This window comes from Schistocerca piceifrons, chromosome 8 (genome assembly GCF_021461385.2).
Source record: "Schistocerca piceifrons isolate TAMUIC-IGC-003096 chromosome 8, iqSchPice1.1, whole genome shotgun sequence".
NCBI lineage: Eukaryota > Metazoa > Arthropoda > Insecta > Orthoptera > Acrididae > Schistocerca > Schistocerca piceifrons.
Genome location: NC_060145.1, coordinates 260,178,000 through 260,205,700, shown reverse-complemented (window position 1 = coordinate 260,205,700; position 27,701 = coordinate 260,178,000). Strand labels below are relative to the sequence as shown.

At 41.2% G+C, this 27,701-nt stretch overlaps 1 protein-coding gene across 1 annotated transcript in view; it reads left to right on the top strand.

Annotated features, from left to right (window-relative positions):
* Positions 1–6,594: 6,594 nt before the first annotated feature.
* The window catches only part of LOC124711607 (poly [ADP-ribose] polymerase), a 125,429-nt gene continuing 104,322 nt past the window's right edge, over positions 6,595–27,701 (top strand). Inside the window, 3 exon segments of the mRNA XM_047241770.1 lie at positions 6,595–6,777; positions 9,017–9,158; positions 25,004–25,179. Coding sequence (XP_047097726.1) covers positions 6,664–6,777; positions 9,017–9,158; positions 25,004–25,179 — 432 coding nt within the window. The 5' untranslated portion in view covers positions 6,595–6,663.

Genomic DNA, 27,701 nt, shown 5'->3' with positions numbered 1-27,701 from the left:
AATGTGGTATTTTTCCCCTAGTTTTTGATATATAAGTACTATCTGCATGCTCTAATACCACTAATTTTTACGTTAGTCTTTTGTATATATTGCTGCTATATTTAACATTCATTGGTCGTTTCTGTATTTTTATATATGTCTTGTTTAGTAACAGAAGCTTATGTTAATAGTCTGCTCCACTATTTTTTTTCATTCTGTGTAAATTCTATATCACTATCTCGTTGACAACGATGATAAATAAAATAATAACAAATGTGAATTCTGTATGATGCATGGCTGAGATCTCATGAGCAGAAAAATGGTAGCAGCATATGATAACAGTGTTGTTAGCTTTTCTGGCATTTCATCCTCGCAAATGTATAGTGATGCATAAACATTGTGTGCTATGGCATTTTTAAGCTGTGCTGACAGAGCTCAAATTTCAAAAATGCTGTTCCACTGAGACAGGAACATACAGTTTCACTGCCCAGATAATAGAGGCTTTAAACAATAAAATGTCACCAATAGCAATTTTCTGTAACTTATCCAAAGCAAATGATGAGTGAACCATGACATTATGTTGCAGAAATTACCATTCTATGGTATAAATGGAACAACATATGAGTGGTTTAAGTCAGACCTAGAGAACAGGAAGCAAAGGGTTTCTTCATATGATTTAAATGATTTAAGGGAATTTGTCAGTTCATCTAAGTGGAGTAAAATTAGATTAGGTTTTCCACAGGGTTTGATCACGGGTCCCCTTCTGTTCTTGATGCATGTGAATGACTTCTTTTCTTATCTGAAACAAGAAGCTAAACTGACACTCTTTGCTGATGATACAAGCATCATTATTAATCCAGTGAAAGAAACTCCAATAAAAATTATACAAATAATGTCTTTGGAAACGTTATTAATTGGTTTTCTGTGAATAGGCTTGCATCAAACTTTGAAAAAACACAGTGCATCCAATTTTCTGCTGCAAGGAGTACAGTTCCTTCAATAAATATAACACATCAACAGAAGTCAGTAGCCAGGATGGAGCATACTAAGAATTTGGGTGTACATGTAGATGAGAAAATTAATTGGAAAATCCATATTTTGGATCTCTTCAATTAGATTCAGCAACTTTTACAATCAGAATAATTGCCAATTTTGAGGATATGTAAATTAGTAAACTAACATACTTTGCATACTTTCACTCTCTGATGTCATGTGGAATAATGTTTTGGGGTAACTCAACACTTAGGCAAAAAGTATTCACTGCTTAAAAGAAAGTGTTAATGTGTGGGGCTCATAGTTGCGCGTCTTGTAGTTATCTGTTTAAAGGCTTAGGAATTCTTGCAACAGCCGTGCAGTACATGTACTAAGTAATGAATGTGTTCTCAATAACATGGACCAGTTTAAAAACAGCAGTGACATTCATGATTATAATATCAGAAGAAAGAAAAACGTACACTATTCTCTACTTAACCGAACTTTGGCACAGAAAGGAGTAAAAGATGCAGCTTTACAACTTTTTGATAAATCACCATATGAAATAAAATGTCTGACAGACAGCAGTAATAGTTTCAAAAATAAATTGAAATCATATCTCCTTGACAACTCCTTCTATACCATAGATGAATTCTTGAATAGGAATAAATAAATCAATAGGTATAATATATGCATTTTGTGGCATTTAAGGGAATGGGGTAGGTAATAAAAATAAAAGCTCTTGATTCATGTGTGCATTTCTTATGCACTTGACACATTCCACAACATAATGGTTACCATGAGACTGATCAATGGAACATGTATCTAAGTAACTAACTAATTCCATTGCAGATGCATTCATGTTTGTACAACTAGAAGCTGTTATCGAGTATATGTGGAAATAAATATCTTGTTTTCTCTGTTTCCCACATACCTGGTGACTCCGACCACTATGACAAATGCAAGTTTCACAACATTGACGCTTGTAAATTCCCTGCCAGTTGTGGTGTGATTGTTCTCACACGAGAATGAATGATTCACCAGTCACAAGTGAACCGGCAGCCAGCAATGCAACTAACAGCGTGACTACACAATCCCCACCATTCTGGTAATATAATCCTCTATTATGGTTTGCCCAGCTATAAAGTCAGTTCGTCCTCGCACATATATCGGCAGACGAGACTAAATATACGCAATGTGGCTGCAACGCTCACGGAGGATCTAGCAGCGGAACTCCAGGGTACTCTAACCATGCTACTGGATACCGAACGGTGTGCATCGATTAAAAACGCATTGATCACAAGCTTGTTGCAGCGAGAAGCAAAACGGCCAAAGAAGCTTTTGTGCACTGAAAAGCTCAGATATCGCACTCTGTCACAACTTCTAAGATTGGCAAGTAATACTGTAAGTGATTAAGTGAGACAGAACATATGGTTGTCGTGATTGCCTGCAGACAAAATGGTTCAAATGGCTCTGCGCACTATGGGACTTAACTTCTGAGGTCATCAGTCCCCTAGAACTTAGAACTACTTAGACCTAACTAACCTAAGGACATCACACACGTCAATGCCCGAGGAAGGTTTCGAACCTGCGACCGTAGCGGTCACGTGGTTCCAGACTGTAGCGCCTAGAACCGCTCGGCCACTCCGGCCGGCGCCGGCAGACACCCAAAAAATCTTCACAGTGTGTGTGGGCGATTTAAAGACACTGACACAAGCGGCTTATAGGATAGTTGAAATGTATTCTGTGTCAAGTATCTCAGCATTTGCTCTGCGACGCGGCACTAGCTTTCATGCAATCGCAATTGGCACAACTGACCACACAAATATTACAAACAACGCACAACCGTCAACGCCCAAGCCACCGACAATCATGAGGTCGTAATCGATCGCCGTCTGCACAGAACCTATATTGATACCACTGGACGTTTGGTACTGATGTGCGAAAGTGTACGCCACGTTGCAAGTGGAAGCATGAATCACACAACGTTGCAGCAAAAACAACAACTTGTACTGCAAACAAGCACCGACTTTTTGTGACGAACCACAATATAAAATACCTGGTCGATGCAGCGGCTATGCAACTGCCTTTGGCTCACGCAGCCTACACCTGCCACAGCCTCTTAACAACTGCCTCTGTTTGCGACTCTCAGCGCCACTGCGCATTGTCGCCCTCCAAAGAACAACCACTTGCAGAAACTACACACCAGTACCCTCACAAAGGTTTCAGTCCATTTCTTTATGAAACATCACAAATTTCCTGACAAGATAAGATAAATTCCAGTTATTAATCAGTCTAATTCTACCCATTGTACTTTTATCACATCAGGCTGCAGCCATATTGGAATGCATGTTATTGTAAAATATTAAATACGGTACCTGTATATATAGGAATGAACTTTATAAATGAAAAAGAGGGCTAATAATTTAGTATGCCCATGTCATACAGGTCAGCTACTGCTTCTTTGCTTCAATTAATCTATCGTAATTTATTATTGAGTTATAATTTTTAACAAAAGAAATAACGAAATGAAACAATTTATAGCAAATAAGGAACAGTAAACAACTGTTACTAATCACAAAAACCACGACAAAACGAAATATGGAGACACGAGCATGGCTGCATATCGAGTGGAAATGAGCTTAGGGGTCATGTTATCAACAGTGAACGAATGACTTCAGATGTCAAAACTTTCTTCCCAAGAAACTTGGTGCCATGATGTGACATGATGAGATGGAATGGTCAGTGTGGGTGGTGCCATTTGAAATACATTGCAGGAAGTTTTGACGGGACATGACATGATGTGACAGACATTGTGAATGGCCTTTACACGTTCCATATTGTGGCAGTTTTAAGCTGTATTGATATAGTTGCTCTTTGGTTTACATTTCTGTTAGTTATTCCATGCATTTGTGGTAGTCACAAGAAGAACACCTGTGAATGCACAGTGAAACGCAGTATTATTCTGTGGTGACGAGCACATGGACAATCTGTTTTATTCTTTGATTTTTATTAATATTCCTTGTATTGCCTTAAATGTTTCAGCTGATTGGTGTTCGAGCTTAAGGAAATAAAAAGTTATTGCCTGACTACTTCATTGTATCTCTATAGCAAACAAAGACAACCTGTAGTTCGCTAAAGTGCTGACCATGTATATCAAATTTGGAGTCCGAGAAATTGCACAAACTGCACCTAAAGACTGTTTGCCAACGCATTGATCCATATGGCATTTTGGTCAATGAATCAAAGTATTTAGTTCAACAATATCAGATGCCAGTCTTGGGATACTCAATGACAGCAGTCGGCATCAGCCCAGTGCAAGATAAACTTGTCATTATCAAAGAGACGGCTCGCCCTGTTGATTATCACTAACTATGCTGGTTCCTTGGACAAGTTAATTTCCATAGACGACATCTGCCTAATGCTGAGGCCATCCAGGTACCTTTGACATCAGCACTAGCCAGCAAGGGTGCAGTGGGCAAATGACCTTTGCAGTTGATACCAGAGATGTTGATGGCATTCGAGAAGACCAAGGCATGTCTATGTCAGACAGTCTTGTTGGCACACCCAGTTCCTCAGGAGAGACTGGCAAATTGTACTGAATGCTAGCCAGCAGGCCATTGGCGCAGCTACACACCAGCATGTTGAAGGCCACTGGCAGCCCCTGGGCTACTTCTCCCATAAGCTTACATCGTCACAAGTTAAATGGAGCGCTTACGTTAGGGAATTGTTGGCAATTTATGAAACTGTCAGACATTTCCAGCCACAAATGGAAAACTCGCCATTCGTGGTTGTCACAAACCAAAAGCTACTTACTTTCGCCTTCTTTGATAATAAGGATGGCTGTTCACTACTACAATTTAGACAACTTCAATTCATCGACCAATTCACGACAGACCTGCAGCATATAAAAGGAGATGAGAACGTCATTGACCAATAAAACCCCTTGGTGAACGTTTGCGAGTTTGCTGCGATGTATCACAGGGAAAACCTAGACCTTTTGCACCTAAGAAGTTGCGACAGGAATTATTTGGCAGCATACATGGACTGGCTCATCTGGGAATAAATGCCAGCATCACACTGATGATGGACAGATTCATGTGGCCCAATATAAAGAAGGATTGCCGTAGTTGGGCAAAAACGTGCTTAGATTGTCAGAGGGCCAAGGTTAGACTGCTCGTGCACAAAGTGGTAGGAGACTTCCCACTTATGACACAATGTTTCACATATGTGCACCTGGATATCGTGGAACCTCTATTGCCATTGGAAGGATACTGTTACCTCCTCACTGCAGTGGACCGCTTCACCAATTGGACAGAGGCGAGTGCATTATGGGACATTTCTGCGGATACTTCTTTCGTCATGGATTGCACATTTCAGCTGCACTTTACATGTCACTGCAGACCAGGGGCGTCAATTCGAATCGACTTTTTCTCGGAATTGGCCAACCTCTGCAGTTTCCACCATCAACATACCATGGCTTATCACCCATCAAGTAATGGTATGGTGGAACACTGGCATAGAAGGTTGAAAGTCTCGTTAATGTGCCACAAACAGTCTTAGTCGTCAGCTTTGCCACTGCTTTTGTTACGCCTTCGCACAGTATTAAAAGCGGATTTAGGAACATACACTGCAGGATTGGGTTATGGTGAACCCTTAAGACTACCACAGAATTCTTCACTGATCAAACCTGGACACGACAGACCGAATTGCCTTATGTAGTGCAAACTGTGCACGAGCATATGGCCAGATTTCGCCCATTCGCTGTTTCGAGACATGGGGCGGTAACTATGTTCGTACACAAAGATCTACAGTCATGTACACACGTGATGTTATGGACAGATGCTATAAAGTCACTGCTGCAGCCCCCATATTCTGGGCCCTACATGGTTCTCTCCCAGGACGAACATACCATGCATACAGATAAAAATGGGAAGACCCTGATAGTATCGTTGGAAAGGGTTAAACCTGCGCATATATTTCCGACCGAAGAGGATGTACACGCTGAACACGCAGTGTCACCTTCCACACTACAGGACACGCATGACGCTGTCTCGGGGCCACAAGAAGAAGTAGTACCGTCACTGACAATTCTGGAGGCTGAAGAAGTTCAAGCAATGCCTTCCGTAGACACGAAAGCTGGACGTCGTGTGAAATATAAATATCCCTAATTCCTGGAGCTCCGCTCTACCGGGGCTGTGTTGGAGTCGCCAGAAGAACATCTTTGAATACACAATGAAACGCAGCATTATCCTCTGGTGACAAGCGCACGGACAATCTGCTTTACTCTTTGATTTTTATTACTATTTTTGCATTGTATTTTTCAGTTGATTGTTCTTCAAGCTTAAGGAAATAAAAAGTTATTGCCTGACTACTTCGTTGTATCTTTTTAGCAGACGGATATAAGCTGTAGTTGGCTAAACATGCATGTTTTAGCAACTGTAATCTGTTGTCGAACACATGTGAGAATAAGTATCTTGTTTTCCCCGTTACCCACAACAGCAACTGGCACCGCCGGTATTAATAGCACCGATAATAAATGCATGAGTTGCTGACCAAGGATCCTAATTATCTTAGTGTACATAAATCTTTGACTTCCACATTGAGGGAAGATTCATCTCTTTATTAGGTTCTGAGGGCATTTTGAACATTGAGTGTAGCCCGCCGGTAGTAAGTCTTGTTAGAACTTAGAAATTAGCTTACCTAAATAAAATGGGTGATGAACTTCCATATCGTGCTGAATATGCCAAAAGTGGTCGTGCGTCCTGCAAGGGATGCAAATCACCGATAGCAAAAGATACACTGCGGCTTGCCGTAATGGTGCAGGTAAGGAGTTGCAATGCGGTGTAAGGTAACTATTTCGCGCCATCAAATTAATCGCAAATTTTAATTTTCTGCGGTTTGACAAGACCTATTCTAGCCTTGCCCGTAAAGTATAAGCAATTTTGATAGATCTTAAAAGTGTTTGGATGGCGTGTACGTCTCACAAATGCTGGTTGATAACACTCAAAACGACTCATTAATGGCAATTGCTGTATACAGTAGCGAGTGTAAATAGACTCAGCGTAAGACATATGACGTATAATTTATACTTTTAGAATCGATCTAGTGATAAGATAGTACCAGCAGACTATGCTTAACAGAGACTGTCGAATTTATGCTGGCTTTCTTGATTTACCCGTGTTTCATAACGCAGGTAAGACTTCCACATTTTTTGTGCGTAATGCTACCTGCCCTCGAAGTTACGTTGATTTTAGGTAACCTACAGCAGAAAAAAAAGAGCCAGGCCGGAAATTCGGGCTATCAGTAAAGCAGTTGCGTTGTTTTCAAGGGAAGCATTTGATAGCCAATTGCGATTTGTGGCTTTGTCATTGAAAATTAACTGAATGACAATAATTGGCATCGTAAAACGGATTCTTTTACAATTGTGCCCATAGTAATCCAGTTTCATTAGTACATATAGAAAGTAAATAGATTTATAGCTGACCATGGAAGTGTTGCATATGCCTGCCTTCCATAACCATTATCATTAACGATGTCGATTTATGGCACATAAATAGATAGCCGTCTAAACTCCATTGCTTTTTTGCCCTACCGGGATTTCTTTTTCATTATTATTCTTATACTTTTTTTTACTTATTTTGGTCTCATTGTAAGCCCTCTTAGGTTACCCTAAGTCTCATTTTTTATGTTCTCATGGGCCCTGAACCATTTATTTTTATTTAGATTGTTGATAGGGTAAATCCAACTATTATTGCATGTGCTAAGCTTCATTTTAAAGTTTCTACAGGCTAGTGTTATTATATATGTAGAGCAAGTGCCACATTTCTGAAGTAACGTTAGGTGCTTTCAGTATCTTCTTCTCATGTGTGCAGTGAAACTAGCATTATTGATGTTAGTAAGAGTAGGCCCTATTCCATTATGGTGGATTTTGTTTTAGAATTTCGAACTGTGGATAGTGACAACTATTTTGTTGGTTGGAAATTTGCCACACAAGTTATGAGCGAATGAAATTCTTGGACAGACTGTAATCAAGTTATTGCAGTTTGTGGGGTGAATAATTTCATTACTAGACTTAAAGGAAAAAGGACCCTTTTTAACAATCATAACAGGGCAAAATCATGTGCAAAGAAGTAAACAATTGTATTTTAGTTGCAGGTGGTAAAGATGTATGAACACACACAAATAAGATTTTGTCCTCTTGCAAACAGATATCACAATATCAATGAATAATACAGAAGTGCCGCTATAATGTCTCACTCCAAAAATAAATTGTAACTAATGGGACAACCAAGGAATATTGGGGGTTTAGAGCTGGACAAGCTAAATATACGACAATAAAAAAAAACACTGCACCACCCCAAAACAAACAATATCCAAAAAATTTCAAAAACAGCATTCCACTACACCAACAAAACCACACGAATCGGACATTTCTCTTGACCTGTATAGCTCAACCCACAGCTATCAATACCAAAAGACTAACACCTACAACTCCAGAAAGTGGAACCAAATCCCCAACAATTCAAAAACCCAAATACCCCATATTGACTACATCAGTTAAAACCCAACTGACGCGTTATAAATATACAACACAAAAAACATCACAGTTTCTATGTAATAAAACCAAAACAAAACTTACTTGCCTTCAAAAGACTCCGGCAATACCGCCTATGTTGGCCACCTCATGCACGCCGACAGTGCTAGATATATATATGTCCTTGGTCTGAGCCACAGGAACTCTCGTTATTCTCATGTTGTTGCCACAGACGTGACCCTGAAGGTTTTCAGCGATAAGACACAACATTTGCAGAAACTGTGTGACAGACACCGTATTACCACCCGGATCTCAGAACGTAATGATACACACGTGAACTTTACCGTTGGATCCTTACCTTTGTTTGTAATTGTGGTGCTTCTGTTGTGTTATGACCTTAGAGTGTAGTTAGCTCTTGATCCTCCTAATGGTTTGTCTGTAAGTGATCACTACAGTGGCTGGAGTTCTTTTGTGTGTTACTATATAATCTGTTTCTTTTTCAAGTTTTACCTATTATATATTTTGCAGTCACCAGTGTTTGATGGGAAGCAACCAAACTGGTACCATTTTGCTTGCTTCTTTGTGAAGCAGAGACCAAAATCAATTGGTGACATAGCACACATTGACTCTTTGAGGTGGGAAGATCAAGAAAAAATTAAGCAAAAAATTGGTAAGTGCTAAAAGCTATCCATAGAGTATTGTATTCATTGTTTTTTACTGTGTGTGCATGATAATAGTGTAAGTCAGGTCTTACACAACCTTTATGAAGCAGTTGTTTCAAGGGATGCCTTTATCAGCTGTTGTAGTTATATTTTTATCGTTTTGCTAAAGTTTTTGACTGCAAAATCCACTTGTAAATTTAAAAGCCAACACCATGGAATAAAATGAGTTCACGTGTGCACATTCAGTCAGCTGAAGTTTGCAATATGGCTGTGTTGCGATAAATCGTAGGAAAATTGATTGTTTACAGGGGGCGTCTTGGAGTATGCAGTGGCAGTCTTTAGTGTGGGATGTTTGTTTCTGTATTGTTTATGAGTATGTTAATAATTCACTGGGCTTCTTGACTACTGTTTGTGAGAATATTTGAAGAGTTTGCGGCAGTTCCTTAGTTATTTTTATGTTTGCAGTTATGGGCAATAGATTCTTTTTCTGTTTTGGAATTATTGAGTGTGGTTAGAGATATTATTTTATGTTTTCTATTATGGATATGACAAAATTCAATGGAAGCATCAGATTCCACCCTCTGCTTTGACCCTTGCATAATGTTGTGTGTGATGTCACTACGGCACAGTGTTTTTGAGTTGGTTGTGTTTGTAGGTGTCGTGTTGTACTTAGTTTCCTCTGTTGGTGTATCTGGATGTGCGGAGTTAAACATGTGGTATTGCGTTCATTTGAGTTTTGGTTGTTGTGCTAATGTGGTTTTGAGTTTAGGTAGTTAGTGTGGTGACATGGGTTGTGGAAGTGTTTTCGGTGGTTTACTAAGCTGTCTTTTTTTTCCCCCTGGAATGGAATGCAACTTATTGCTTTATAGTTAGGAATGGGTATGACAGTGAAGATGTTTTTGTTTTTGGTGTGTGACTGTATGGGGGAGGGGGGGGGGGCAGCACTGGCCAACCTAGGTGGTATTGCCAGAGGCTTTTGTTGGTATGTAATTTTTCGTTTGGTTGTGTTCTATAGTAATTGTGGTGTTTTGTTGTGTATTTATGGTAGATTGGTTGTGTTAATATAAGGTTTTTGAGTTATTGGGGTTTTGGTTCCACTTTTTGGGATTGTATATGTTTGTTTTTTTGGTATCGCTAGTTGCAGTTGAGCGATATAGGTCAATGGAAATGTCAGATTCATGTAGTTTTGTTGGTTTATCAGAATGTTGCAATTTAAGTTTTTTATATTATTTTTTTGAGACAATGCATTGTTTTCTGTTATTCTATATTTAGCTTGTCCCTGCTGTAAACCCCAACTTTTCTGTGGTTGTCTGTATAGTTTAATTTTCTTTTTGGAGTGAGATGTTATTGTGTAATTTTTATTTTTGTTTGTGTTTGTTGGCAAGTGTATATAGTGACATCATTGTCGTCATATTGTATATGCTGGCATTAGCCGTTTCCAGCATATTTATGTCATCGGTCAAAGCACACAGGTGGAATCAGGCACTTATGCCATAGTTCCCTGCACGTGACAGTGAGTACAGCATGTTGACCACGATCGAATTCCTAGTTATTCAGTTTAATTGTTAGTGTGAGAACTACTACATTCGTGGACAGGATAGGAGATTGATCAGGGATCCTGACTTGAAAAGGCTGTGGTGGCCATTGAAGAGAGTGTGTTAACAACGTACTTCTGCTGTCACTAGATTTATTTGGTGTCTGAATTTGGTTTGTAAATATTTTATGGCTTTTTATCGTATGTATGGCATATGCGTTTATGTACATAATTGTGGGTTTCTTGGGGCATAATTGCTCGCAGGATACCACCCCTCTTTCACCCATGACATAGTTGCACTGTGCTGCTGCATGTTGTGTGATGTCATCGAGCCGTGTTGTTTTGGATGGAAGTGAAATGTTGTAGAGGGCGCAGTGTATGAAGAGATCGTGTGCTCTAGCAGTTTGTGTTGTTGGTATACTTGTCTGGGGCTGCGCTAAGTGGGTTAACTGGAGAGTGGGATACCAGCTTTGTAGTTTTGGGGGGGGGGGCAGTTATTGGTATCCAGATCTAGTGGGTGAGCAGTATAGGTTCACTAGAGTTTGGGATACCGTGATCATATCGTATGTTTGTATGATTTTGTTGGGTTTTATTTTTTGCAGAGGGTTGCTTCATGGTGTTTTTATTGTTCTCAGTTTATCCCCACCCAAAATCCCATTTTCCATCGTTGCTCCACTAATTGCATCGGGCTTAGCACCTGAATTGATTTGTGTGTTGTTCGTATTTGTGCAAGTATTATGATAGATTTTTTGGTGGTCATATTAGATAGGCTACACTCGAAATGAGTTTTCGGCACAGTGATGTCATTGGTCAAAGCGGACAGTTGATATCCCAGTCTCCAGTAATCCATTGTATAAGCGTATCTGCCATTTTGATGTCGCAAGTCAAAGCTGACAGCTCATACCACAATCTTTGGTGTTGCTGTTTTCATATCAGTGTTGTATTATTTCATGTAGTTCAACAAAGATTGTACATGACAAATAAACTCAATTATCTGTCACATAATGCAGTACATTATGTTGTTGACTGAACTGTAGTCTGATTAAAATTGTTTGCTAACTGACGTTTCAAACGTTGTAACTTAATTCCTTAAATCGAAGTTCTCAGCATCACCAGCAAATTGGGGTTCACCATTGCCAGTGTAACACAGCGACACGTCAGTTCGCTTAGTTTTCAAACAGTCTGGTTTACACTCATTGATAGTTGTCACACACTATCCGGCAACTCATTTAATTGCTCAAACTTCCTGGCAGATTAAAACTGTGTGCCGGACCGAGACTCGAACTCGGGACCTTTGCCTTTCGCGGGCAAGTGCTCTACCGACTGAGCTACCCAAGAACGACTCACGCCCCATCCTCACAGCGTTACTTCTGCCAGTACCTCGCCTCTTACCTTCCAAACTTTACAGAAGCTCTCCTGCGAACCTTGCAGAACTAGCACTCCTGAAAGAAAGGATATTGCAGAGACATGGCTTAGCCACAGCCTGGGGGATGTTTCCAGCGGAGTGCGCGCTGCAGAGTGAAATTCTCATTCCATTTAATTGCTGCTGGCGATAAGTGCCAGTCTTGTTGTTGTTGTTGTTGTTGTTGTTGTTGTTGTTGTTGTTGTTGTTGTCTTCAGTCCTGAGACTGGTTTGACGCAGCTCTCCATGCTACTCTATCCTGTGCAAGCTTCATCATCTCCCAGTACTTACTGCAACCTACATCCTTCTAAATCTGCTTAGTGTATTCATCTCTTGGTCTCCCTCTACGATTTTTACCCTACATGCTGCCCTCCAACGCTGAATTTGTGATCCCTTGATGCCTCAGAACATGTCCTACCAACCGGTCCCTTCCTCTTGTCAAGCTGCGCCACAAACGTCTCCTCTCCCCAATTCTATTCAATACCTCGTCATTAGTTATGTGGTCTACCCATCTAATCTTCAGCATTCTTCTGTAGCACCACATTTCAAAAGCTGCTATTCACTTTTTGTCCAAACTATTTATTGTCCATGTTTCACTTCCATACATGGCTACACTCCTTACAAATACTTTCAGAAACGACTTCCTGACACTTAAATCTATACTCGATGTTAACAAATTTCTCTTCTTCAGAAACACTTTCCTTGCCATCGCCAGTCTACATTTTATATCCTCTCTACTTCGGCCATCATCAGTTATTTTGCTCCCCAAATATCAAAATTCCTTTACTACTTTAAGCGTCTCATTTCCTAATCTAATTCCCTCAGCATCACCCGACTTAATTCGACTACATTTCATTATCCTGGTTTTGCTTTTGTTGATGTTCATCTTATACCCTCCTTTCAAGACACTATCCATTCCATTCAACTGCTCTTCCAAGTCCTTTGCTGTCTCTGACAGAATTACGATGCCATCGGCGAACCTCAAAGTTTGTATTTCTTCTCCATGGATTTTAATACTACTCCGAATTTTTCTTTTGTTTCCTTTACTGCTTGCTCAATATACAGATTGAATAACATCGGGGAGAGACTACAACCCTGTCTCACTCCCTTCCCAACCACTGCTACCCTTTCATGCCCCTCGACTCTTATAACTGCCATCTGCTTTCTGTACAAATTGTAAATAGCCTTTCGCTCCCTGTCTTTTACCCTTTTACCCCTGCCACCTTTGGACTTTGAAAGAGATTATTCCAGTCAATATTGTTAAAAGCTTTCTCTAAGTCTACAAATGCTAGAAATGTAGGTTTGTATTCCCTTAATCTAGCTTCTAAGATAAGTCGTAGGGTCAATATTGCCTCACATGTTCCAACATTTCTGCTGAATCCAAACTGATCCTCGCCGAGGTCGGCTTCTACCAGTTTTTCCATTCGTCTGTATAGAATTCGCGCTAGTATTTTGCAGCTGTGACTGATTAAACTGATAGTTCGGTAATTTTCACATCTGTCAACACCTGCTTTCTTTGAGATTGGAATTATTATATTCTTCTTGAAGTCTGAGGATATTTCGCCTCTCATACGTCTTGCTCACCAGGCGGTACAGGTTTGTGAGGAATGGCTCTCCGAAGCACGTCGGTAGTTCTAATGGCCTTGTTTCGACTAAGGTCTTTCAGTGCTCTGTCAAACTCTTCACACCAGTATCATATCTCCCATTTCATCTTCATCTACATCCTCTTCCATTTCCATAATATTGTCCTCAAGTACATCGCCCTTGTATAGACCCTCTATACACTCCTTCCACCTTTCTGCTTTCCCTTCTTTGCTTGGAACTGGGTTTCCATCTGAGCTCTTGATATTCATACAAGTGGCTCTCATTTCTCCAAAGGTCTCTTTAATTTTCCTGTAGGCAGTATCTATCTTAACCCTAGTGAGATAAGCCTCAATATCCTTACATTTATCCTGTAGCGATCCCCGCTTAGCCATTTTGCACTTCCTGTCGATATCATTTTTGAGACTTTTGTATTCGTTTTTGCCTGCTTCATTTACCGTGTTTTTATATTTTCTCCTTTCATCAATTAAATTCAGAATTTCTTCTGTTACCCAAGGTTTTCTACTAGCCCTCGTCTTTTTACCTACTTGATCCTCTGCTGCCTTCACTACTTCATTCCTCATAGCTACCCATTCTTCTTCTACTGTAATTCTTTCTCCCAATCCTGACAATTGTTCCCTTATGCTCTCCCTGAAACTCTGTACAACATCTGATTTAGTCAGTTTATCCTGGTCCCATCTCCTTAAATTCCCACCTTTTTGCAGTTTCTTCTGTTTTATCTACAGTTCATAACCAATAGATTGTGGTCAGTCCACATCTGCCCTTGGAAATGTCTTACAATTTAAATGATTAAGTTATGCTCTGTGCAAAATTCTACCAGAAGGCTTCCTCTTTCATTTCTCTCCCCCAATCCATATTCACCCACTATGTTTCCTTCACTCCCTTTTCCTACTCTCGAATTCCAGTCATCCATGATTATTAAATTTTCGTCTCCCTTCACTGCCTGAATAATTTCTTTTATCTCATCATACATTTCTTCGTTATCTGCGGAGCTAGTTGGCGTATAAGCTTGTACTACTACAGTAGGCGTGGGCTTTGTGTCTATCTTGGCCACAATAATGCATTCACTATGCTGTTTGTAGTAGCTTACCCACACTTTTATTTCTTTATTCATTATTAAACCTACTCCTGCCTTACCCCTCTTTGATTTTGTATTTATAACCCTGTATTCACCTGACCAAAAGTCTTGTTCCTCCTGCCACCAAACTTCACTAATTCCCACTATATGTAACTTTAACCTATCCATTTCCCTTTTTAAGTTTTCTCACCTACCTGCCCGATTAAGGGATCTGACATTCCACGCTCCGATCCGTAGAACGCCAGTTTTCTTTCTCCTGATAATGACGTCCTCCTGAGTAGTCCCCGTCCAGAGATCCGAATGAGGGACTATTTTACCTCCGGAATATTTTACCCAAGAGGACGCCATCATCATTTAACCATACAGTAAAGCTGCATGCCCTTGGGAAAAATTACGGATGTAGTTTCCCCTTGCTTTCAGCCGTTCGCAGTACCAGCAAAGCAAGGCCGTTTTGGTTAGTGTTGCAAGGCCAGATCAGTCAATCATTCAGACTCTTGCCCCTGCAACTACCGAAAAGGCTGCTGTCCCTCTTCAGGAACCACAGGTTTGTCTGGCCTCTCAACAGATACCCCTCCGTTGTGGTTGCACCTACGGTACAGCCATCTGTATCACTGAGGCACGCAAGCCTCCCCACCAACGGCAAGGTCCATGGTTCATGGGGGTAGGTTCATGCCAGTCCTGAGGATTCATACTTGTTCTCATTAGTGCTTTCTGTTACTGTGCCACCCCGTCTATAATAAATTGCTGCATTATGGTGTGGAATATCGTACTTATTTCCACTTTTGGCAACTTTCCCTAAAACCAATTCAGAATCTTAAGGCAAATATCTTTTACGTTTAGGAATGCCATGCCTTATGTAAATTTTTCTGTCTTTTCTCATAAAGAAAAATGTCGGTGTGGCAAAGGAAAAAATTATAGTTATCTGTTTTTGTTTCAAGAAAATTGTTTAAAAGTTTGTATTACATAGGTTTTTAACGAACTTACAAGTCGCCATTCGTGTTCCGAAATATTCAAAATACTCCATAACTCCAGGTGTAGCTGCTCCCCCCACCCCCTTACCCGACAAACTATTAAATGGGTGCCCTTGGTGTACAATATTTTTTAATGCATGCTCATAACAGTTCCCATTTTTGTTGGATTGCCATCATTTATGTGTGACAGATTGGTGACACTTTCCTCTTTGTTTTATCTCTCGTTATGAAACTGAGCATAAATTTTCACCCTTTGTAATTGTTCTCGGCAGATGTGTGTTCAGCAAACTACAAATGCTGAGTTATTCTTGTGTGGTTAATTTAATATCAAAAGACTGGATGTTTCAGTATGTAGGCTAGACTCCTGGGCGGTCTTGGAGGCAGGTGCTGATCCAGTTGCACTAGTGCACTGCAATGGTATAAATGTTACTGTGATTCCACTTCTTCTGTAGCAGCTGTGGTTGAGTGGTCAGATCAAGTTTCTGCCTTAATTTCTTGAGCCAGCAGAGGATACATTGTCGATCTAGAATAATTGCCAAACGTTGATGCTTGTAGTACTGATTTGCATTCCGATGTGGTTTTTGCCCCAACCTCGCCCAGTGTATCCCTCTTTCCTTTGTAAGGAAGGAACTAATAATTCTGAAATTTAGGAGAGTTTTAGTATTTTTGTATTTCAGCATGTAACAGTCTCCTTCACCTTCATCGACCTCAGATTCTCTGTTCTTGAAGTCTCCTATCTTGATTGCTGGACTATGCTGAAAATTGGCTTTAGAAAAGACAGTGGAAATAATGTATACTACACTGTTGCTGAATTTAAGTAGGTTTCCCCACTTTTATTAGTACTATAAATGCCATCTTATCTTAGAAGAAAGATTAAGAAAAGGCAAACCTACGTTTCTAGCATTTGTAGACTTAGAGAAAGCTTTTGACAACGTTAACTGGAATACTCTCTTTCAAATTCTGAAGGTGGCAGGGGTGAAATACAGGGAGCGAAAGGCTATTTACAATTTGTACAGAAACCAGATGGCAGTTATAAGAGTCAAGGGACATGAAAGGGAAGCAGTGGTTGGGAAGGGAGTAAGACAGGGTTGTAGCCTCTCCCCAATGTTGTTCAATCTGTATATTGAGCAAGCAGTAAAGCAAACAAAAGAAAAATTCGGAGTAGGTATTAAAATTCATGGAGAAGTAGTAAAAACTTTGAGGTTCGCCGATGACATTGTAATTCTGTCAGAGACAGCAAAGGACTTGGAAGAGCAGTTGAACGGAATGGACAGTGTCTTGAAAGGAGGATATAAGATGAACATCAACAAAAGCAAAACCAGGATAATGGAATGTAGTCAAATTAAATCGGGTGATGCTGAGGGAATTAGATTAGGAAATGAGACACTTTAAAGTAGTAAAGGAGTTTTACTATTTGGGGAGCAAAATAACTGATGATGGTCGAAGTAGAGAGGATATAAAATGTAGACTGGCAATGGCAAGGAAAGTGTTTCTGAAGAAGAGAAATTTGTTAACATCGAGTATAGATTTGTCAGGAAGTCGTTTCTGAAAGTATTTGTATGGAGTGTAGCCATGTATGGAAGTGAAACATGGACGATAACCAGTTTGGACAAGAAGAGAATGGAAGCTTTCGAAATTTGGTGCTACAGAAGAATGCTGAAGATAAGGTGGTTAGATCATGTAACTAATGAGGAGGTATTGAATAGGATTGGGGAGAAGAGAAGTTTGTGGCACAACTTGACTAGAAGAAGGGATCGGTTGGTAGGACATGTTTTGAGGCATCAAGGGATCACAAATTTAGCATTGGAGGGCAGCGTGGAGGGTAAAAATCGTAGAGGGAGACCAAGAGATGAATACACTAAGCAGATTCAGAAGGATGTAGGTTGCAGTAGGTACTGGGAGATGAAGAAGCTTGCACAGGATAGAGTAGCATGGAGAGCTGCATCAAACCAGTCTCAGGACTGAAGACCACAACAACAACAACAACAACAACAACACAATAAATGCCATGATAGCCAGTTTTCAAAGTTTGCAATACACAATCTGTAAAGGCAGAGACACTCACACCTGCTCATCCATATGCATGTTCATAATAGAATAACCCAGTTATTGTGCTGTGACACACTATTCATTGAATGTAACAGTGATAAAATGAAAATTGCATTGCATGTGAAATAGTTCATTGAAATGTCGTACATCTAAACTGTTAAGCCTACGCATTGTATGTGTGTGGGCGCGCGCGTGTGGGGTTATCGGAACACACATTTGTGTGTATTTGATACTTATTAATGTTACTAGAGTTAATTACTCTCGTAGATATTGTTCTTGCCAACTTTCTACATTGTCTTAAGCGAACTGACAGATTTTAACGTCGTGTTACCTAGGCACAGTCTTAGTTTTGGGGAGTGTTAGGCCATTTAAGGACTAGTGTAAAGATATTCAGTTTCCCTCTGCAGCATTCTTTGTCTTGCGTCTTTTCTGTCTTGCATAATCCTCATTGAAAAATTTTGCTGTTCTTTGGTATTCTACCTTCCACATTGCCACTTCCATGGTCAAACTAATGGCTGTTTCCAGTATCCCCAACTTATTTTCCATATCTCCTTCCTTCCATGTGTTCTTTCTTGTTTCAGTAATCTCTTCTGATTTCTTCTTGTGTTCATGCTTTTCTTTAATTCAGAGATTTTCTACCTTGTTTCACTTTTCCCTACTCTTTCTTGCTGTATTTATGTTCCATCTGTATCTGACCCACACCAAGTAATGAGCTGTTTCTCTGTCTGCCTCTTGACAGCTAATAACCGATGCGTGCCATGCATATGTGATCACATGGTTTTCCTGGTTTCTTGTAACTGTCTGGCAGTTACCAAGTACACTTCTTTATATCTTTCCTGGGATGCCATGTGCTTATCATTGTCCTTTACTTACCATTGGTAAAGTCTATCACCCTTACTCCATTATCATTACTGACTAGATGCTGGGTTTCTTTTCCTACCAGCTGGTTATAATTGAAGTGCAGGTACTCATAGAGGTGCAGTGTGGGCTGTAATTAACATATGACAGCGGTAGCTGTTCTAATGTGGAACCAGTTTTCGCTGGAAAAAAATTACTTCCTATTTTCGTCACCAGGTAAAAAGCTGGTGTGGTCAGTGCAAGAAAGACTTACAGAAATGTTTCCATATGTAATGGATTAGGAATGGGACATTGGCAGAAAAGGTCAAACAAGTGAGAAAGGCATTAAGGTCGGGACACACATGTCAGGACCGTGTCCGTGCCGAGACACGTCCGAGTATCGGCAGTCACCCGGACTACGAAATACAACATTAAAACAAATGCAGCGGGCCCCACTTGACCGGACCGTGCACGGGGAACGTCAACGGGCCGGGCGGGATTCGCCGTGTTTAAATTTTCACGTGACGGACACGGCCTGACGGTGGGGTTGTATTGTGAGCTGTGCAACTGCGCAAAACTGTTCTGTGTACAAAACATGGATGTGGAACGACTAATAGAGGAAGTTCGTAAGTTTCCTGTTCTTTACGATCAGGGAAGTGAAAACTACAGGAATATCGAGTACAAAGACAGAGTTTGGAAGACAATTGCAACAGATCTACAAGCCAAAGGTAAGATAAAAACTATACAAGTTTTAATACCCGAAAGATATTTATTTACTTTTTATTTTACAAACAGATGTTTGGTTTATGTCATCGTTATATCGCCAAGGCGACATGTTCTTGCCATTCCACAGTCCCTTGTGGAGAGTTCAGGAATTTTTTGAGTTGTTCTCGTACAGCAAATGCAGCATCTGTTGATCTCCCACGAATCCGAGGTAGGTTTCAAAGATTTGATGAACTTCCGGATCCCTCAGCAGTTTCCGTTTGATCCATCCTCTGTTCGGGCACCCTATAACCTTCCATTTTTCGAATAAAGTTGTAGAGTACACACGCAGCCGTCACAATCATTGTAAGGTTATTAGGATCTCCCTGAAGGATTCTTCTAAATATTTAAAATTTCTGTTGCAATATACCGAATGCATTTTCGGATATTCTTCTTGCCCGACTCAAACGATAATTAAATATAGCCTTGTAATTTGTTAAGTTCCTGCCAGGATATGGTCGCATCAAGTATGTTTTGAGAGGGAAAGCTTCATCGCCTACAATTACCATTGGAAGTTCAACATCAGTTCCGGGTAAAGTTTCCCTCTTTGGGACGCTAAGCGTATTGTTTTCCAATGACTTTCCAAGATTTGAATTTACTAGAATGCCTCCATCAGAGTTTTTCCGTACGCTCCCACGTCTATTGCAATAAAATTATAACATGGGCCAACCAGAGCAAGAAGCACAATGGAATATGTTTTTTTGTAATTCCAATAGAGACTTCCTGAGTTGTTTGGAGCCTGTATTGTTACGTGCTTTCCATCTAAAGATCCAATGCAGTTTGGAAACTGCCATTTTGTCCAAAACTCCTCAGCTATAGCATGCCATTTTTCTTCATTCAGCACAGGCATCACCTCTTCTAACAATAAATCGATAACTGTTCTAGAGGTGTCATGGACGATAGCTGCAACTGTGGATTTTCCCAACCTGTAGCTGAAGGAAATAGTTTTAAAGGAATGTCCTGTAGCAAGGAACCTGAAAAAAATTGAATGTATAAGATGAGAAATACTGTATAATCTATAAAATATTTGCAGCATTTTAAACATTGTAATATAAATACGCGATTTAAAATATTTTTGCTACAGGTGGAATAGAGGAATGCAAAAAAAAATGGGCATCTGTTCGTGACCAACTAAGGAAGACCTTGCAGAAAAGGAAAACTGTTTCAGGACAAGCTGCTGTTCATCAACATAAATACAAGTATGAAGATCTCTTAACGTTCCTGCTACCTTACATGGTAGAACGAGAAACAGTTTCCAATGTTCCTTACACGCAAGACAATAATGAGCATAAACAAGAATCAAATACAGATTCCCAAGAGGAGCAGTCGATTGTTGAAAACGAAAAAGTGTCTACACAAGAAGACATTGCAATGAAGAATGGATCATTAAAACCCAGGATAGTGAAACAGAGAATTTGATAGAGCGCACTCAGCATTCCCAGACGCCCTCAGCTCATTCGTCCGTCACTTCAAAGAACACGTTTATGAAACCACCACTGAAACGAAAATTTCAGCGTGAGGTTAAACCACAAGAATCTGCATCAAGCCAGCTCATGGCTTACATTTTGGCAGAAAAAAAAGCTGAAGAACAGAGAGATATACAAAACCCAGTTGATGCTTTTTTAGCTGGTATAGCACCAGCCCTAAAATCATTGCATCCACTACTGTTTCATCAAGCTAAAAGTAGGATTTTTTCAATTGTACAAGACTTTGAACTGAAGCAACTCATGAATGACGTATCAGTCCATCAATTCACTCCATCATCCTCCAATTCCTCAGCAAAATCTGTTTCAACACCATATCCTTCACCTGTGGGAAACGAGTCAACAGAACCTACACAGCTGCTTTCGGACCTGCAAAGGGATTCACACAATTCGTATATAAATAACCAAAGCCATCATCCTCCAAGTTCCCCTGCATCCTCATCAGCTTCAGAAACTAATTCACTGAATAGTCCTCATTTGTTTTTCTTAGGGTAGTAGAAATTTAACTGTATTATTTACTAACTTATGTATTTATCTTTCAATTACTAAAGTAATAAAATAAAAATGCTGTCCTTAAAACTTCTTATTTATTTGTGTTCTGTGTACTTTTCTTTAACCTACCGTAAAAAAAAACAGCCAGTCGTTCTTTGGGTGAAACTGATACTCTCCAGAACGTGTCATTTTTTCTCAGCCTTGGTTCTAGTTTCTTTAAAAGTTCACAGAAGGTGTACTGCGTCATCCTAAAATATTCATAAACTTAGTCTCATCATCTACGAGGTGAGAAAATAGTGTTCGAAACTCTCCCTGTACTGGTTTTGTTTTCCAGGCACTGTGGATCCATAATTTTCTTCTTCTTGTTTGCCTTCGTTCGTTTTCCTCTTCGTCTAAAGCAAGTGCTATAAGTCCTAATTCACTATTATGAAAATTAGTGAACATGTTTTACAGCTTTCACAAACAGAAACACAGCTCACCGCGTCCGAGTCACTACAAGGAACAACAGAGACACGGACGTGCCCCGGTCATGTGTGGCCCCTGCAGGAACGGACCGGAGTACGGCCGTCACTCGTCCGACGCTCGCCCCTGACACGGCCCGGACGTGTGTGTCCCGACCTTTATACTGGTGTTAATATTAACTGCCACCTACCAAGGTTGTTCAATATGAGCACTGGAGAAGTCGATAAGATGCTGTGCAGCAACAGATTCACAGCTAGTGGCTAAAATTCAAACTTCTCTCTCTCTCTCTCTCTCTCTCTCTCTCTCTCTCTCTCTCTCTCTCTCCAAATGTTAATTGGTTTTGCATTAACAATATCTACCAAGTTTTGCTGCCGTATGATAATTACATGCCCACATTGGACTTCTGTGAGTAGCTGCACTTTAATTATAACCACAAAATTATGGTCTTGTGCATTTCTTGTTTACCAAGTTTTGCTTTCAGATCCCCAGGGATCAATTTTGCATCAAGCCTATGAACTTCGCATATTTTCTCTCCAGTTTGGAGTAAAAGGCATCCTTCTTCCCTCAATATGATTCCTCTGATTGGCATAGATGCACATCATTGTAACATTGAAAAATTTTCCCTAAATATCAAAGAATACAACATGTCACTTGACTGCTTTGAAGCTAATTATATTTACCTTCATTGAGCTGTGTATAAGAAAGTTGGTACCACGATGACCTGTATCCCAATGCAACCATTCACTATCCCTTACAAACAATATGGCAAAGGTATGGTGTCTTTTTTAGCCCTTTTTCCATGTGTGTGTTTTCCAGCTGTCTTCTCTTATGTCTATTGGGACTGACACTCGACTCTTAGCTGCACTTTTTTTCCTGTTTTTGTTATCCAAAAAACCGCCAGCGGCTTAGAATCGAGTGCAAAGTAAGCGGAAGTTCTGAAAAATGTTGGTAGGTGCTGCCACAACTAACTTCTGCCGTCGAATATATATGTAGCGACACACAGGCATGCTTTGCAGGCACAAAGATAAATACTGGCGCCAAAACCTCTGCATCAGCAAATAAATTTTAAAAAAAGGGTGGAAGACGAGCTTTTTTTTCTCCGCCCCGAGTGCATTTTCATACATTATCCAACGAAGTAAACACAAATTCCGTATTGTTCATCTTCGAATGTAGCAGCACTTCAATGTACTATGAAAATCCGTCTGGCAAGACTGCTTGCGATTTTTGTCAGTATGGCCAACTCTACGTTCTCAATTTTTTCCCACCTGTGAGAAGAGATGATTGCTAGTAGGAACTTTTATGAATTGTGAATCACATGCAGTATTCTCTTCACCATAAGAATAATAAGAATATAAACATTTTGCCATGTATTCTTTCATGTTTGCTGCTATCTCATTTAAATCCGGTCTGCCTAATAAACTACGAAACTAGACTGAGACAACAGCAAATGTGGAAGAATATACATATCATTATTCTTATCCCTAATAGTGATACAGTCAGAAATGAAGCGCAGCAACTGACTAGATTTTTAAATCTAGGATGACTGATTTCTGTGCAGAATGTAATGTACTAAAGAGGTATCTGCAGAGATTTTCAAACGGAGAAAAATTTTCGCTAAACTCTAGTCCAGAACATCTTCTATCATACGCAGTCTATTATTTTGTTCTTGTTGGTCATTATCAAAGAAAGCAGCAGTGTAACAACAAATAGCAGTCCCTTGCCATTGTTTCCCTTATGAGACAATTCCTCTCTCTCTCTCTCTCTCTCTCTCTCTATTTTTTTTAGCCATGGTAGCGCGCACAAAAGCAAGCCATGCCGCAAGCGGCGACGGGTGGTAAACACTCATTATCAGTATGCGACAAACAATGCATGACACAGTACAATAATTTATTTTCAGTTAAGAGTGACTTAAACACCTATAACAAAGAGAGCGGCACTTATCAGATCAAAGAAAAATAAGCAATCAATTCAAACCAGACGAAGCACGTGAAAAAGGAAGGGTACCCGTATAAATATGGACGGAGCGCCTGACGCATAACAGTGGCTACCTGGTAAAGCTTAACTGTAAAACTTCAGACTCGAACCAAACTACTGTAGCTGTATCGTCATTCATTCGACCTAAATTGTCTCATATTACAATGGCTCAACTTTGTTTCGATTTGGAGGTGCGGCCTAAAACTTTTCTCTCCCCTTGAATTTAGAGTCTCAAATTATTTCAGGTGCGGCCTGGATTCGGGAATTTTTTCTTTTTTCCTTGATTTCGAGTCTCATTTTTCAGGTCCGGCTTAGATTCGAGTAAATACAGTAGTCGTTTTTTACCTCCACTCTGTCTTCATGTTCTATAGTTTTGACTTGGGCGCTTATGACCCCAGTTGTTTTTTGCGCCCTAAAGCAAAACAAAACAAATCTCTCCTTTCCATCATATTTCTTGTAGTGCATTTCTTCTCTAATTTATTTCAGTTTGCAAGTCTCTTTAAGTGGCCGCACATTCCGGGTGGTCGTCGTATCCGTTTTATTTCTTGTTAATCTTTTTCTTGGCCTTTTAGTTGCCTTGTAATTTGTATCCTTCCAAGGCCAGTGTGCAGTATCTGCAATAATTCTGTTTTAAGAGGTGGGGTTTGTTAGCCCCACTCCCAAACTCCAGCCTGGAGGGACCAGCATTTTCTCTTGGAGCGTACAGCACTAAGTTGGTTAGCTTCCCTATACCTATAGAGTTCCTCCCCCTCTCATGCCCTAAGTCAGACACTATTTGTCAGGCTTCTCTGTTGAGCCCTGTTCGGCATGTGTGAGCCTGCTGGAAAGGAAAGCAAGACTAGTGGTGGAAGACTGTAGAGAGAAGAGGAAAAGTGCAGATAAATTAAAAGGGTGAAGAAAAGGCAGTAAAAAAGTAGGCAGATAAAGCATTTGGACGAAATGAGGGGTTATGATAAGATACGAAAGTTCTACGAAAGATCCAGAGAAATGAAGAGGATTCCAATGGATCTAGAATTGGAATCACATGATGACTCGTAGAAGAAACTCCCTGTATACTGAATTTTGTAAAAATCAAAAGGTGTAACATATAAGTGTCAATTGTTTTTAAACTGATCAAAAATTTGTTTGAATTGTATTACAAATGACACACAGTAAGCAAACTGGAAGCTGTAATTTAAAACTAAATAACATTTTCTTGTATTTCAGCTTCTGGTGGTGGAAGCGGTAGCAGTGCTAGTGCGAGTCCTGGTACAGCAAAGTCTGGCAAGGGCAAACCAAGCAAAAGGAAGTCTGCTGTTGGTGGAGAATTCAATGATTTTACTGTGGAGTATGCAAAGTCCAGTAGGGCCACATGTCGAGGTTGTGATACAAAGATTGATAAGGTAAGTAGTGAATATCTTTGGGTCATCTGAAACTGTTTTTCCAGAACCATAAGCAAAAAGAAAATTTAGTTTCCTGGGATTGTTGATTCGAATACATACAGCAACTTGCCAGCAAAAAAAACCACAAGCTACTCAATGTATTCACAGGGCAAGTTTACAGCACAAGTGGCCACTTGGGGCACCAAGTTGAAGGAGCACCAGAGCCCTTTGTGAATTCCCACCTGCGGATTTGGGGGTTAGAATAGGCCCGAGGTATTCCTTCCTGTTGTAAGAGGCGACTAAAAGGAGTCTCACATGTTTCAGCCTTTATGTGATGGTCCCCTGTAGGGTTTGACCTCCATTTTTCAAAATTTTCCCGAAGAGCAAGCCAATTGGGTAAGGGTGCCTTACATGGTGCATAGTGTCCATCATGTGCTGAGATCTCTTGCATCCTTCGTCAACGTGGATCTGCCCTTAAGCTCATTCTCCGGCTGTTGGGCGAGGTCACGCTCCAGGGTGCATTTTCCTCCATCCTCAGTGCAATATCATTTTCTGTGCTGTCGATGATAATGTACTTCTTAGCACGTTTGCACCTGATATCCAGCACTGTAGCCAATCTGTTGTGGTGGGGCTGCCATGTACCCTGTTGGTTTTAGCCCCCTAACCCCACAGGGATCGCTCTGCTGATGCCTGCTTCATTAACTACCCATGTTTGTCAAGGAGGAGATGCCCATCACCCTGGGGCATCGGGACTCCCTGCAATGGCCATCCTGCAAGGTGGCCTTTACTGCGGCTGGGTGGCTTCTCAGCCAGAGAAGTGTAAGTCTTCTTCGGCTCCTCTTGCCAGGAAGGGATCCCTTAGGTCACTCCCTTCCCAGGTTCCTACCAGTTTCAAAGCTGACACCTGCCAGTGGCTGAAGCAACCACAGGTAGCTGGTCATAGGGCTTCACGGTCCTTCTCAGTCCCTGAGACAGAATCAGTGAACCCCCCCCCCCCCCCCCCCCCCCCAGGGGGTCCACAACTCTTTTGTGAATACGTGCGTGGCGAGCACGGGGCCCCGAGCTATTGCAGCCTTCTTTCTCTCCAGGGCTGCATTTCCTTCCCCTTCCCCTCCTTTCCCCTCCTTGCTCCTTTCCCGTCGCCCTCTCCTATCCCTCTCTTGGTGTCCTTGCTTATGTTGGCCTCCGCTATCCTCCTGGTTCTGTTGGTTTTACAATCCGGCTTTGTTGTGTAATCATCTCCTCCTTTTGGCATTCCTTGGTCCCCCTCTGGGGTTTGACCTCCATTACAAAATTTCTCCTCCGTAGTGTGAGCCATTTGGGGAAGAGCACCTTACCTAGTGTCTCCTGACGTGCGCCCTCGTAGTACATTCCACCTTTTCTTTCACGTCGTTGTCTGATGCTAGGTTTCATAGTCAGCACGGTAGCCAGCCCGTGTGGTGGGGTCGCTATGTACCCTTTTGGTTGAGCCCCCTGAACACACAGGATCACACTTCTTATACCTGAGCTGTGACCACCTCATGCATGCCTTGGAGTGGTTGCTCGTCATCTTGGAGCATTGGAACTCCCGGCAATGGCCGCCGTGCCAGACGGCCCTTGCTGTGGCTGGGTGGCGCCCGTGAGGAGAGCCCCTGATCGGAGTGGGTGGTATCAGGGCGGACGCTATGCAGATGAAACGCATACGGGTCCAGAACTCTGGCCGTTCTTCTGCGGCCGTCTCTCTGCGTGGAACTGACTCTTCAAGTGCTTCTTCTCTTGCCCCTTCGGCCTTCCCTTCCATGGCTACCCCCTGGGAGGAGGGTCAGGCCCGTCGGCTCGGGGCGAAACCTTTCCCCCGTTATCTAGTTTGCACCAGGACTGATGGAGATACTTTCACCAATACCAAACCGTTATTCTTTGTGGAACACATTGAAGACAAGTTTGGCGAAGTGGACTCCCTGAGCAAGATGTGGTCGGGTTCGTTGCTGATAAAAACTGCTTCAGCTGCCCAATCTGCAGCCCTTCGTGCCTGTACCCATTTTGGCACAATTCCTGTGTCCATTACCGCCCACCAGTCTAAATATGGTGCAAGGTGTGATTTTTCACAGGGACCTCATCCTTCAAACTGATGAGGAACTTCGGGACAATCTCGGACGGCGGGGTTTTCACTTTGTTCGGCGTGTCCAGAAGGGTCCTAAAGACAATCGCATTGATACGGGTGCCTTTATCCTGGCCTTTGAAGGGGATACCCTCCCTGAGAAAGTTAAGATTATGGTTTATCGATGTGATGTGAAGCCGTACATCCCACCTCCTATGAGGTGTTTTTAAGTGCTTGCGTTTTGGACACGTCTTCCCGCTGTTCACAGGCCCCTCTCTGTGGTGACTGTGGACGTCCACTCCATGAGGGGAGTCCCTGTGTTCCCCCTCCTGTGTGTGTAAATTGTCATGGTAGTCATTCTCCACGTTCACCAGATTGCCCAGTATATAAGAAGGAAAAGAAGATACAGAAGTCCCTCGATCAATTAACCTACACAGAGGCCCGTAAGAAATATACACGTCTTCAC